General features: G+C 36.1%; 1 protein-coding gene across 5 annotated transcripts in view; it reads right to left on the reverse strand.

The window, feature by feature from the left end:
* The window catches only part of KMT2E (lysine (K)-specific methyltransferase 2E), a 65,764-nt gene that overhangs the window by 31,017 nt on the left and 20,549 nt on the right, over nucleotides 1-14,198 (reverse strand). For all 5 annotated transcript variants that reach the window (XM_010580898.1, XM_010580899.1, XM_010580901.1 and 2 more), the window contains 4 exons: nucleotides 7,671-7,782; nucleotides 7,097-7,326; nucleotides 5,336-5,416; nucleotides 4,228-4,286 (listed from right to left, as the gene is read on the reverse strand). In XM_010580898.1, the coding sequence (XP_010579200.1) occupies nucleotides 4,228-4,286; nucleotides 5,336-5,416; nucleotides 7,097-7,326; nucleotides 7,671-7,782 (482 nt within the window). The remainder of the gene's footprint in view (nucleotides 1-4,227; nucleotides 4,287-5,335; nucleotides 5,417-7,096; nucleotides 7,327-7,670; nucleotides 7,783-14,198) is intronic.

Raw genomic sequence — 14,198 nt, forward strand, 5'->3', positions numbered from 1 at the left:
ACAGTTGCAACAGCATGAGAATGAATGACCAATGAGAAGCTGGTAATTAACAGATGTTTGTAATGCCAGATAAGAAAAAGATACCAGATTAATTCCATTCAAAGAATGGAATTATATTATCATATTCCACTATAAGCAAAATTAGAATCAGAACAAAAATGGTAAAAAAATTTATTTGTTAACTCATTACTTATATATATCTTTTACTTGTAATATGGCTTTAGGATTCTCTCAGATGACTGTATTCTAGAGGGGATTAAAATTAATGACTGCTCAGCATTTCTTGTGAAGCCCTATTAATCAGTCATGTGTAAGTCATAATCAACTATTTCAGCTGCAATTTGCAGTGTCAACTACCTTTTTCGGCTAAATATGTCAATTTAGCCAAAAGCCTTCTCTCCACAAAATTGCCTAACAATAACATTCTGCTACTCAGGGAAAAGTGAAGTCTATTTACTCATTAAAACAAAATCACACACAAACTGACAGATATTTTTGTTCTGTGCTGTGCACCCGCAGACCTAAAAGCCAAAGCCTGAAATTTAGCATACATCAGCATTTATGTCAGACAAATAAATTTCCTGACCTGAAACAGGATTACCCTAGTTCTGTCAAGATGAAAGGCTGTGAAGTATGGGGAGAACTGGGAAGAGAGATGATGCATATAGATAGGAGACTGCTGTTCACATGCGCTCAAGTACAGACTTCTCAGATTTTAGCAGCTCTTCCAAATACTCTGCCTTCAGTAAATAAACTTCACACTAAGCAAGACTTTTTCTGAAACTGCATAGAAGCAGACTTTACAAATACCTAATACGAGAGCAAAGAAAACATTCCTTCTGAGCTCAGAAGGACGTTGCCTTAATCAGTGCACTCAGCAGTCCTAATTCTTGAAACCTTCTTTACTAAATAAAGAACTCCAGCTAGTGGTTACTCTGGATTTCTCTTGCTCACAACATTCCTTAACAGGATTCTTCTGTGTATAGTAAGCAATCCAATTTTACCATCTGAGTTTCCTTTTGAACAATTTATTAGGCACATAATTATACTTTATATACTAGGAACTGATGATGTTTTCTGAATTTTGTTTACATCTCTGCTGGGACTATTTTCTGAACTAGTATTAAAAAAAACACATAGAAATGTCTAATCAAAGAATGAACAGCAGAATAACCAATGGTTGAGAAATGAAAACCCAAGGCCCTCTTGAAATTGTCAATGTTTGTAGTCCATATACTAGTGCATACAGAATCATTATATCACAGTGAAACACCTCTCCTCACCCCCCCAAAACCCCACATAACACCATCTTCCTTAGGGAAGTAACATTTCAGCATTGTTGTCTACACTGTGCCCCAACTTACTGTAAAGAATAATTACCTCAACAGAACATATAATTACACCAAGTTGTTTTGAGACACTCCTTCCTAACCTACATAACCTGCTTTCACTTTGAAGAGCCTTAGTAAAGCATACTAAGGGAAGATTTTGCATCTTGGAAGGCAAGATACAAACTCTCCAAATTTCACAAGAAGTTAGGGGCCCAGACTCATTTCTCCATAAGCAGCAAGTGATTTCATCAGCACCAATTTCAAGACCAGACAGCTTAAGGCAATATCCTTGAACAAGCTACACATCTAGATACTGTATCTTTAAAAACAAACCAACCAACCAAAACCCAAACCAAAACACACACCCCCACCCCCCCACACACCCCCCCAACAAAAAACCAAACCCAAACATCCAGGATACAACTGAGTAGGGGCTTAACAAAGGTGCTCGCTCCACCAAATCATAGTAAGCAATCCAATGGACGGTAAGCCACACCAGAACTACACTTTTATACCAGAACAACAAAACCAACACCACCACATACAACCACACGCCCCAGAACAATGGGCTATAAATGTTGCCAGAAAAAAGGTGATGTTGTTATGCATAAAAGTTTAAGACTCTCACCAAATTTCTTATCATGTGAAATGTTCACTTAGAAGCTCTTTCCTTGAGGCAAACCAAGTGATCTACTACTTGCTCCCCACTGTTTAGCTTTGGATGCAACGTGGCTAAACCAGCAACTCTTTAGAAATCTTTACAATAAACCCCATTATACTGTAAAGTATTCTCATACCTAAATGAAAAGCCCTATTATACATAAGCCTAAAGAAAAAAGCCCTATATATAGTCATCAAAGAACATCCAAATAATGCAATTTTACCTTTAATCAAACACCCCTGACTTAGTAAGTTAGAAGTAACATTCTGCTGCTGTTGAAGACTTAAAACATTGAATAGATACATTCAAACTGATGCCACTTTTGCTTTTCCTACTTGGAAACATCTATGAAAACTGGCTATTTTTACTAATGTCTCATGGTAGACAGTTCATACCCAGAATTACTTTAAGTCTGATTGAACCATGTCATATCAGTCAACATACAAAAAGTGCATTTAGCCAAGCAAATGTATTGGCTAAACGAAAATTAACTAGAGATGAAAGCATACATTCATTTCAAGTTACATATTATAAATTGCAGTAATTAATATTGCACTTCAGCTGAGTCTTGGACTAAACAGGATTAGAATTCATCTTTGTTTTTACTCTGTTTTGATACTTAAGATTTACCATTTAGTATCTTTTCCTACTGAATGAATAGAACAGATTTACAAAAACTGATCATCAGGATTAAGGAGGGCTGAACACCAACTTCAAAGGTAAAAATCGCTTCAGCTCCTGCTAAGATTTTGACTCTCTCCTCCCTTAAGTTTATAGTAAACGATCAGATAGTGTGGCTACAAATCCTAAGAGATAACATAAATAGCTCAGACCATCAACATCCCCTATCCTGTATGTAAATTCAAATTCATCCTCACAGTATCATCATACTGTTTAGTGAACTCATTAACTCCAAATGAATTATAAACATACTCGTTCTATTATTTTAATAGAATCAGCAAAAATGAATTTTAAATTCTAAAAAAAATATTGCACTATCTAGCAGATCAACTGAAACTTCACAAAGAAAGTTTGGTTTTGTTAGAATGAAAACAGACAAAAAAAATGACTGGTTTTTTTTTTTTAAGTCATCAATGCCTTTAAGGGACTTAAGGCAGCTTAGCACTGGACAGCAAGCAGTATCAACCGCACCAAGAAGCGCTATTAAGCCACACTTCAGAATTTTCTGAAGGCATATGAAATAGGCAGCAGGACCTTATCTACATGGTATTTTCTGAAGAAATCTTAACACACACACACTTGCACATACCCCAGTATTTCAGAGACATGATTTGAAAGTAAAACATGTTAAGTTTAGGAGGATGACTTCCTCCCAAATTATGACTTTTGTAATAGAGCTTGAAAGTATAACTTGTCAATCAAGAAACCCATGACACATTTTGGTAATGGCTGGACAAAACTCCTGACAAGTTAGGCCAGCTGAGTTTTGCAGTTCTGTAAGTGGTAGGACACCTAATTTTATAAAATATAGAGACTGAAATAGGTACTTGCACTACAATCCTCATCTAGTTATCGAAGGAAAAAAAAACCCAACCCAAAACAGTGTATAACTGCATTACCTAAGTTTAGCAATTTTTCTTGTTGTCAAAACAAACCCAATAACATACCAATACACAAATCCAAATCTACAGCCAACAAATCAGAATTAGGACTCCCTCTCAAAACCATGCTAGATTGTTTTAAATCTCAATTATGTAATTCTTAGAGACAGGAATATCACCTGCAATAGAACAGTTTTAAGAGATTGGTATGAGGATATGAGTGGTCTATACTATGAAGAAAAAAAACAGACAGAGCTGTGAAATAATGTTTCCAAAAAGAAAGTAGACTTAGTAACCCTTTCATCACAGAAGAAACCTGAACCTTTTCCATCTTATCTTCACTAGCTTACTCAAAGCAGTCTAGTTCCTATAAAAGCTACATTCATCATTATAAAACTTTAACAATGTTCAAACAGACTGAATTACTCCACAATGATAAGAAAAAAGGCAGCGGTGACAACCTCTAATAAAACATGTGGAACTGCAACACTTCTGATATAATGTTATCTTAGTAACGATAGTCAAGTAAAATGCATTGATTTATCGAACCTTAGATGCTGAAGGGCAGCTATCAAAATTGCAGGAACCGTGTATACACTCTTACATCTATACAGTTGATATATACTTGTTTTACAACCTTTACTAAGGAAAAAATCTTTTAAGCTTTACTCACCTGACATATTTTCCCTTTTCCTTCGTTGCAACAGCACTGCCCTTTCTTTATCTAAACTCCTGAAATTAAAAAATAAATTTTATTCCATTCTTCACACTTACGCATCAATACATCTAAGTATTAAAACAGACCTTTTCACAGTTACCGTCTTCCATTCACTATTACAGAACAAACAGTAGACTAGCTGAATGTTTAGGTACTTAGAAAAACATCAGTTGTGCACTGTTCCATTCCACTGAAAGGCAAAGCACATTTAAGTATCCAAATCACTTGAAAACATAATGAAACTTGATAGCTCAGAAGATCGACAGCTGGTCCATGGATTAGAGGTAGGCAGGCATTAAACAATTTTTCTGCAGATTCTTCAAAACAATTGTCACAATACAATACAAAACAAAATATTCTGCGACAAGAAGGTCCAAATATTTCTCAGAAATAGAAGAATCATTTATTGGTAATTAAAATGTTCTGAACACGCATGTCTTTTATTCACTGCTTAATTAACAAATCTGCAACGTTAAGTAACAGGTAGCATTTTATACTCTACATCACAGACAACTATGATGACAGTCAGGTATAACGTACCTACCACACAGTCAGAACAAAATGCCCTCCTTGTCATGTCATATGACTTTGAGTTTGAGGAGGGGTATACAAATACTCATTCCAGAGCATGAAATCCTCAAAGTGAGCACTGCAGCGTATTGGAATGGGGCCATAAAAACAAAAGCCACTGAGAAATACTGGTGGGGCAATTGACCTGAAAACACTGCTGTTAAGGGTTCTCAACATATGACAGCCATGAAATGAAATATGGAATGGACTATCTATGCATCAGACAGCCTGAGAAAGGATCCAGGAATAAATGCTGTTTTGATAAGTGTTTCAAGGGTTTATCCCTGCCGCCTAGTGAGGTGAAACAATGACTACTGTGAATAAGGGAATGAAGACTGCTAAGATCATCTGCATCAGAAATGTAGCTCCTTTAACTAGAATAGTCAGGATTATGCTACGTAGTCTGTGTTTTATCTGTTGGTTGTGCCAGTACCTCCTCATTTTATATTCTCTACTCATTCTCGTTATTTAGAGTTCAAACCAAACTACTCACCTTGGTTGACAACGTTCACACAGGTATATGTCAGGAATATGCTGCCTATCAATCCCCATGCAGTCAATGTGCTGCCAGACACTTAAAAAAAACAGAACAACAAAAACACACCTTTTAAAGTACAATTCTTAAAATTGTGTGCATAATATGTACACAGAGAGAGAGAGACAGAGCCTTTTTTTTTTTTTCATCATGATCTTTACTCAGATTGAATACTGCCTAAAACTAGAGCTCAATCACTGTCTTCGCCACCACTCTGCTAGCTGATTTTCTATTCCACTGATCACTGTAATTCCAATCTTGTGGCTTTCTCCTGGTGTCTCTCTGCTTCTTTAGACTCATTTTGCCTCTTGGAAATTTTTCTCTAACACTGGAAATAAAAAATGGTAAATTATCACAACAGAGAAAAAGATAGAGACAAATACCCTCAGCAATAAGACTTATGGTTTACGTAGTAACAGAAGTTTTGTTTTTAAACAAAAGGATTCCATTTCCTTTTAGAAATATATATAATATTTGTATTTTTCTATATAAATATATATGTATATATGTTTTCATTTACTTCTATGTTTTAATAGAACATATAAATATTTTTTTATACACACACACCCCAACTGGTAGCACTGTTGTGCAGCATAGGAAGAGCTTCAACTGCTTCCCAGTCAGGGAAGAGAGGCTGCTTGCTAGACTGAATGCTAACCTAGGACAGTAGTTTATGCTCACACACACATTGCTATAAGGAACTGGGACACAAAAATCATTATCATCTTCCCACTTATGGATTTATCACAAGTCTCTCCAACTTCTCACAGAGAATCTCTTCTTCAAAAGAAGCAGACTCTACCTAACTGGTGACTGCCTACAGCTCCACTGCTGAAACAACATCTAAATACATTTCAAAATAAGGGAAAAGGTTGTCAGAATCAAGGATCATAAAAAATTAATAACAAGCTTCTTTACATAAGCAGACAGAACAGTGGAGCTCAAATCAATGTTTTAATTAGCTGTAAAAATCATTTTAGAAATACAAAACGATCGAATAAATTCAGCACCGTTCGTTAAGTGTACTGAATGTAAAAATACAGGCTAATACTGAGTAAATCCAGAAATATGAGATTTGTCTTCTCTTGTTAAGTGTATCACCTCTAAAAATTTCTAAGCTTGTTTTTCCAAGTCCAAGTATAGCACCCGCTTATCTTACTATGATCAAGTAGGTGCTTCAGCATGAACACAGAAGTTTAAACACTTAACTTTAGATTCTCCAGTAAGTTACTCCAGTAAGAGTTCTTTTCAGAAAGATCATGCACAAAGAAACCAATATGCAAGAAGTTTCTTTCGGATTATTTGGCATCCTGCAAGTTACCTGATCTACATATACATAGTTTACCAAGATGCTTTATTACGCAGTATATGCAGATTAAGAACCAATCCCTAGGTCTTTATTTCACCATACTAACAAATAACTTGGACAAAATACCTTTTTAGAAGGGAAAAAGATATACCCTAATTAAGCAACAACGCACAAGTAAAGGCATGAACAAAATAATATAAGTAGTCAAGACAGACTGGAATAAAGTATAAAATTCTCACTGGTCTTAACCAACCACCTTGCCTATTAGAAAGCCATACAACCTTCAAACACTGTTTTCATGGAAGGAAATTTCCTATGACTCAACCTAATTAAAACACCATTTAGTTACACTTACTTTCAGTGCCACTTTAAGCAATTTTTACCTTTTTAATTATTTTAATATTCATTACCTGCATTTGTCACAACAGATCATATATCCATCATCATGGGTAAAGCCACAAATGCATCTGGTAATATCAGTTCCATAGCTTCCATCCTCTGACGTACTGATGGTAGTAGCACTGGAGGTTTCATCGAAGTTGGGAGTGGTAAATATGCCTACTTCATTCTTGCTTATAAGCACTGATGGAGGAGGAGAAGCTGGAGGTGTTGGAGGAGGCCGAGCACCATAGTTATGGTCCTAGATTTTTGTTGAAAGACAAGTTATAGCTCTTAAATATTCATACACTGATGGTTATTTAAGCCAAAGAATTCATTTTGTAAAGAACTTCAGAGACTTCTTATTTTTTAGTAACAGTTTAAAATTTTGTTTCTGTCACTGGACATTCTTTTCTCCCTTCTCAAATATGTTTTACATATAAGTGCACTATGTTCTGTATTCTGCTTCTAATCAACCATCTTTAGTCAACTTACCCAACTCCCAGTAAGATATAAAAATGTAAGCATGAATCAAGAGTTTTTCCAGTTAAGATCAGCAGATTATATAAAATCTATTTCATACAGAATACTTAGCATGAAACTTACTGCATAGGGCAAACCAATGTAACTGTGTGAATGCGAACTGCTGGTATACAACTGGTGCGGATAACTGTTCGATTTTTCAACTACCACAGGGCTAGCTTCTACAGATTCTGGTCTGCAAGGCAAAAGACAGAAGAAGAATAAAAGCAATTAATATGTAATTTATATTAATAAGTTACAGGTACTTGTTGCACACCTAATTAACTGTCTGCTGATCCTGTTTAAAGAAGCATGGGGGGGACGGGACACACAACCTCCCCCCCCCTCCCCCCCCCGAAAAAAACCAAAAGGAAACCCAACAGTCTTTCATTTAAAATGAAGCTTCCAGAGTGGCAGAGGATTTATGCCTCTACTATAGGGTTACAAAATTTTTCCCCAAAAAAGTGCATGCTGAATCACGTGACATAACCTGCAAATCTGGGACAGAAAAGTGTGTTACACACTTTGTCAGGGAGGCATCAGTCTGTATGCCCAAGACCACAGAGCTGTAATAGAAGCTTCAGAAAGGACTTCAGCTTAATTATGGCAGAAGATATAAGCAGTAATTCAGAGAGTTGCAAACCGGTAAAGCCCTGCACTACCACCAATCCTACTCAATTCTGCAATGACATCTAGTGGTGGCATTAGTGCACCACCTGCAACCATCCATACGAACCTGTACTCAAGGCAGCAGAGTACTGACTGTTTCTACAAACAGGAATTCTAAGTAGGGCAAATCTATCTAAAAAAGGCAGTTTATCGATTTATCTTTAAATAGAAAGAAAAAAAAAATTACAGAAATTTGCGAGAGAAGGTTCTGTAGTGAAAGGCAGTGCCTTCTTTAATATACAAACTATGGTTTATACACACTAAACCACAACATGAAGGAGAAAGATAGATAAACGAATACTAAAGTAGGAAGATCTTTTTGAGCATGAGAAATTATACCTTCTTTACCTTTCCTCAGAAGTTACATTCATATGTGCATGCGAGTATTATATATACACTCTCATGTAGCTTTTTTGTTGCACCATATGATTCAATCACGCTAGGACAAACTTCAAACAAACCCAGAGTTACCTGAAGTTTTGAGGTTTTTTGTTTTGTTTTGGAGGTTTTTTTGCATTGAAAGGACAGGCAAAATATCAGTATCTAAAACTGAAGTGGCTTTTGACTTGCATCACAAATCAAGCCTCGTTCACTTTTCTAACTTCAGTTTTATTATGTGTGAAGTCTATTTCCCATCACAAGTATCTTAATAATTCCTTGAACTGATTTTTTTAAATAACGTTTGTATTCCTGAATCTTAAGTTAAAAGGCATCAGTGTTTTTTCTTAGACAGTAAGATATTAAATAGAGGCTTTTTTGTTATGCCATGAAGTGATACTAGTTTGATTTAAAAGGACACCAGCAACTTAGATTTGTTGGCAACATTTTTCTAAGAACATAATTAATCATTAGCTTTCTGAGAACAACACGCAGTATTTTTAAGTCTACTTGAAAGTGTCCTACTAATGTTTTTGGTGGCCCATTTCTTCTTATTAGCTTTTCCCCAAGTGATGCTACTACACAATGAAATTGGTTAAAAAGAAACATTAGTTAAAAACACTACTGAGTGAAGACTTTAATTTCTAGAGTCCAAAACCAACACATCCTTTTTTAAACATTTGTGTCTGTAACAGTCACCAGCTGCATTTTTTTAGGGTGAGCAAACACATGAGTGCACAAATCATTGGAAGTACTAACATCAGAAATACAACTTCTGACTAGCATAAGACAAAAACCAATTCTGACAACACTTGCCCTTCATTACCTCATAAACCCAGAAAAATCCTCATTTACTCTTACGCCACTTCTGAACTTGAAAACATTGTTCAGAGTTTGTTGGAATCATCTTCTCGAAGCAGCTCAGAATTTGCCAGGTTCATCAAAGCCATGACAAAACCAGATAAAACTTGGAAAAGCTGTGCCTTTCCAACAGATTTGCCTTTACCTATTTACTGACATAATGCATTTGTGCAGTCATCATATACCATTAATGTCATCCAGTTAACTCTTCTAATGATCTAGCCAATCAAAATGTCAATGAATGAGGCATTGACTATCCATCCATCATGGCTAGGACAGAAATTAACTTACCTTTCTCCAGTTCAAGAGGGCCTTGACAACTGTATTGCTTCTACTGCTATTCTGCAACACTTACTGAATGGGACAAGCAGTAGCACAGTCACTCTTAGCCACTACGCATTCAATGCTCAACCTAGATCTTGTTTGCTTCAGTATATGGAAAATACTCAAGTTTTCAGAGCAGGAAGACGCACTGATATGGGGGGTGGGAAATTCAGGTACAACCCATCCTTCAGCAATGCCACAATTAATTTAGGAGAGTTTCCTTCATTAAAAATAAGTATTACCATGACCTGAATACCAGCTACTTCAACATGGGAGCATTCAGTGAAAGATACCAGAATGGCAATGTCCTAAAAAGAGTGGTCATGTGTATTTAATCAACTGACTACAAGAATTAAAAAGGTATTCTAAATCTCTTGCAAAGTACAAGGCAAGACAATACAGGCTACTCCCTAAATCCAATTCTACCTACTCTAGCAATTTATAAACCACTTAAGAGAACCAAGTTTAATATTTAGAGGCGTAACAGTTGTGGGAAGCAAAAGCATTAAGCTTCCAAAAATAAAATACAGAAAACAAATGCATTTATCCCCAACTGTTTTAATACTCAAAACAGATTCAGAGTACAGGGTTAAAAAGGAAAAAGCACAGCTTTACGTGAGCAAGGAAAGCCAGAAAAAGGGTGGGAGAAATTTCAGTGAGACACAAAAGCAATTAAATCTCCGTATTAAAGAAGTTTTAATACAAAATTAGAGCAGAATCAGCTTTCAGCAAAGCTTTTTTCAAATGCTTATCCATCAGGGGGGCCACAGATACTTCTTTAAATTATAACAGATGCTCACCAGAACTTTGAATGTAACTCTTACTGTTCCATTTATCCATTCACATGCTAGACTGGGGTGATCAACAGTGTAGAGTAGACTAGCAAATATGGAAAGGAAGTGGTGTAGCATTCACTGAAGCTAGAAATTAATCATCATAGGTTTCCTTTACAGTCAACAGAAAAGTGATATTCATCCCATAAACAGTACAGAATGAGTATCATCTCTCCACAGAACTACATACTACCTTCTAACTTTGGCAGACAGGTCTACCAACACTTTAATATGCCCTTCACCAAATTCCTTGTTGCCACTATTCTGTTCACCACGTGCATGACCCTGACCTTAAATAGAAAACACACCCTCTATACTATCATTTGTCCAAAGGTCAAGGCCTTCTTCTCAAACAGGCATCTTGGAATTTGAGAGTTTTGTGAAAGAATGCCTCTTGGTAAAATATGTAGTTGTACAGCCAACTACAGCATGCGGTACCACTTAATTTAAAAATTAATTAAAAAAAATTTTTTTTTGCTCAAGTAGCAGGGCTCAAGTAGCAAGGCACTAACTACTGTATTATAGACACCCACCCTTATCTCACCATTGGCATTCTTATGGGCATCCCAAAAATCAAGTTTTCAAGAAGAAAAAGGGTAAGCATTCAGATCTGAAAGAACACTGTGAGGTTTTCCTTGCTTGTGTTTTTGAACATAAGCCAGTTCTGTAACAGATTGAGGTACTAAGCTTGTCAGTCTTCTAAGCATACTGTATTTTCTAGCTTCACCTCAAACTATTACAGCCTTAGTGTCTAAGGGAGGTATTCATGGTATTTTTAGTTTTCATCAAAACTGAAATGCTTGTATTACAATATAGTATATTTGAAGTTAGACCAAAATCCTGATATTATGCCCTAAAATAAACAAATATTACCACGATAAACTGACCATGACATTTTGCTAAAGTGTCATACATATTTGTTAAGTGTTGCAGTTAGCAATTCAAAACTGTGCAAAATATTCACAAGGAACAAAATAAAAAGCACCACAAAAAAAGCTCCCCCCATGCTCTTGGTCTGCAATGATTTAAGACACTCCTGTAACTTGAAAACAAGAACATAGTTTTTTCTCAAATGAATAAAAAAAGCAAAGATACCCATATTTTTAAAAACCCGTCAAATATTTTTCATTCTGCAAGTGAAACAACTCTCATGTTCTGGGTCCTTTCCTACTGTTCATATTCAAAAGTACAATGCAAACTGAAAATTCTGCATGTTGCCAGCAGATGGCACTAGTGAGAAATTAAATAAGCAACACACGAGATCAGATAGTTCACAAAAACTCAATCCCTACAAGCTTACAGTTAACCTGTATTAAGGGAATCAATTATCAACCATTCTAAGCAATAGTCAATTCATCTTTAAGAAATCCCATCTCCCCCACCCCAACCCTTTTAAATACTGTTTTGTTTCTGACCCTGTAATTAAAAAGGGGGGAGTGTTTTTTGACTAACACCCAATATACAATCAGTCTTAGAATTTAGGGCCACCAATCACTTCTATAAAAATGTAGGTATTCGAATGGGAAAGAAAATCTCACTAAAAATAAAATTTTCAAAGGCAGGTGGGTATCCAAGCTTTAGGCTATGAAAACTGTAGCTAATAGTACCTTCCTGAAAACATTTGTCAAAAGTCCAAATGAAACCTCTTGCTTCCAAGCATACTTCAGCAGCATCAATCTGCCATATACCAGTTTGATAGGTCTAATTTTCAAGAGTTCAGGTCTGTCTTCCCTTTGCACCAGCACACCTCAGCAGTATCTGGCTGAAGGTCAGCTCAGACAAAGGAAAGTAAAATATTTTGTATGAAAAACAGCATTTTCTATTTCAAAACACTTCATCTAACCAAACACATCTGATGGGCTTCACTACCTAGACAACAAAGAACTGAGCACTACTTCCCTACCACAGGGTAGGTTCTGCTACCTAAGCATCTCATAGCAGGCCCTACAAGTATAGGCTGGCCCGATACCATCTGTAGGGAAATGGCAAGCTTCCCACTGTATTAAAATACTTTAAGAAAAAAAAAATTTAAAAATCCCTATTTCAACAACAGTTATAGGAGGGTAGGTTTTCATTTATTTAAGACTACAATAATGTTCATAATCTTTTCTCCTGGATATTGACCTCAATGCAATGATCCATATACTGTGGTTGTTAGGTTCATTATATAGGCCTTCGCTCTAAAAAACACAGACAGGTATTAAAAAAAAAAACCAGGAGAGCAGTACCATCCATGGCATTTCCCAATGTGTAGCTTATGCTCATGCTCTAACCTAGACTAACGCTCCCTTAAGTCAGGAAGCGCATTCTAAACCTTCAAAAGCGGCTGGCTCTGCTTACTATTACAAGGTCTTTAACAGTAAGAAGTCATACATATTCATCTTTAGTAAGCCTTTTACAAACAAAGGCAAACTATATATGTGTTCTGACTATTATGGCACTATGAAGATCAATCCACCACTGGAGAGCCCACTTAGGTACAAGTAAGATAAGAGACAGACTATTTCACCCAATTTTTAAGATGTTCAAACCTTTTAGTAAGAGTTATTCTCCACATAGCTATTTGTTACAATTACTAAAATAATATGTGAAACTATGTAATCACGTGAACTATCCATCTTTTTAATAGGCTTATCCCTTAGTTTGACACATAGGGAAAAATCTCTCAGCACTAAGAGATTGTACTAAGCTAGAAGTTTTTTCTGGGCTCCTTCTACGTAATTAGGTTTGCCATTCCCCCATTCTTGCGTTTGTTCACACTTCAGCAACTGATGAAGCAATACCAGACCTGTCAGTCACAGTGAAGAAATTCCAACTCCTCCCTTTCAGGAAAACCCCAGAACTTGGTCAAAGACAATCTGTGACCGCTATCAATACAATCTATATCCAACACGCTATTCTCTGGAAGAAAATGTATGAACACCATGTAAATCACATAGATGGCGACAGAAAAGGTTTACAACTGTATAAGCAGGTAGGTTAGGGACACACCTTTGTGTCACACTTCTTTTGACAGTGGCATGGCTTTTAAATAAGCTTAAGCCAATCATGTAGCTACACGTTTTTCAGCATAAGTATGGCAGGGATGACAAGAATTAATCTAACTGGTAACAGTCACTTAACATCTGAAGAAAAGCAGTTCCTAACTGGTTCGCTATGCCACAGTATCAAGCAAATAACACACTGTGAACTCTATCTTGTTTATGTTGACAACTATATTTATTTATTTTAATTTCAGCATGGCATGCTGCATCTGCAAGGAATGTCAGCAACCTTGGGAACCATGACCTTCTCTAAACATAAAAGAAAACCACAGGAAAATATAATGAAAAGAGCTGTGAGTGGGTCACTCAAGTTAAAAAATTTTCTGCACCAAGGAAACTAGTGTTCATGATATGAGAGTTAAACAAAACAACTTTAAAAATTTAATGTGACAAAAAGCTTCAAATCGCAAATTCTTCGTTTTCTTCAGATAAATGGTGCAGAGTTAGAATACCCTCATATATACCTGAAAGCACAGAAAATAAACTTTCCTTTAAAAAGCTGT

The sequence above is a fragment of the Haliaeetus leucocephalus genome, unplaced genomic scaffold, assembly GCF_000737465.1.
Source record: "Haliaeetus leucocephalus isolate CR32 unplaced genomic scaffold, Haliaeetus_leucocephalus-4.0 Scaffold751, whole genome shotgun sequence".
NCBI lineage: Eukaryota > Metazoa > Chordata > Aves > Accipitriformes > Accipitridae > Haliaeetus > Haliaeetus leucocephalus.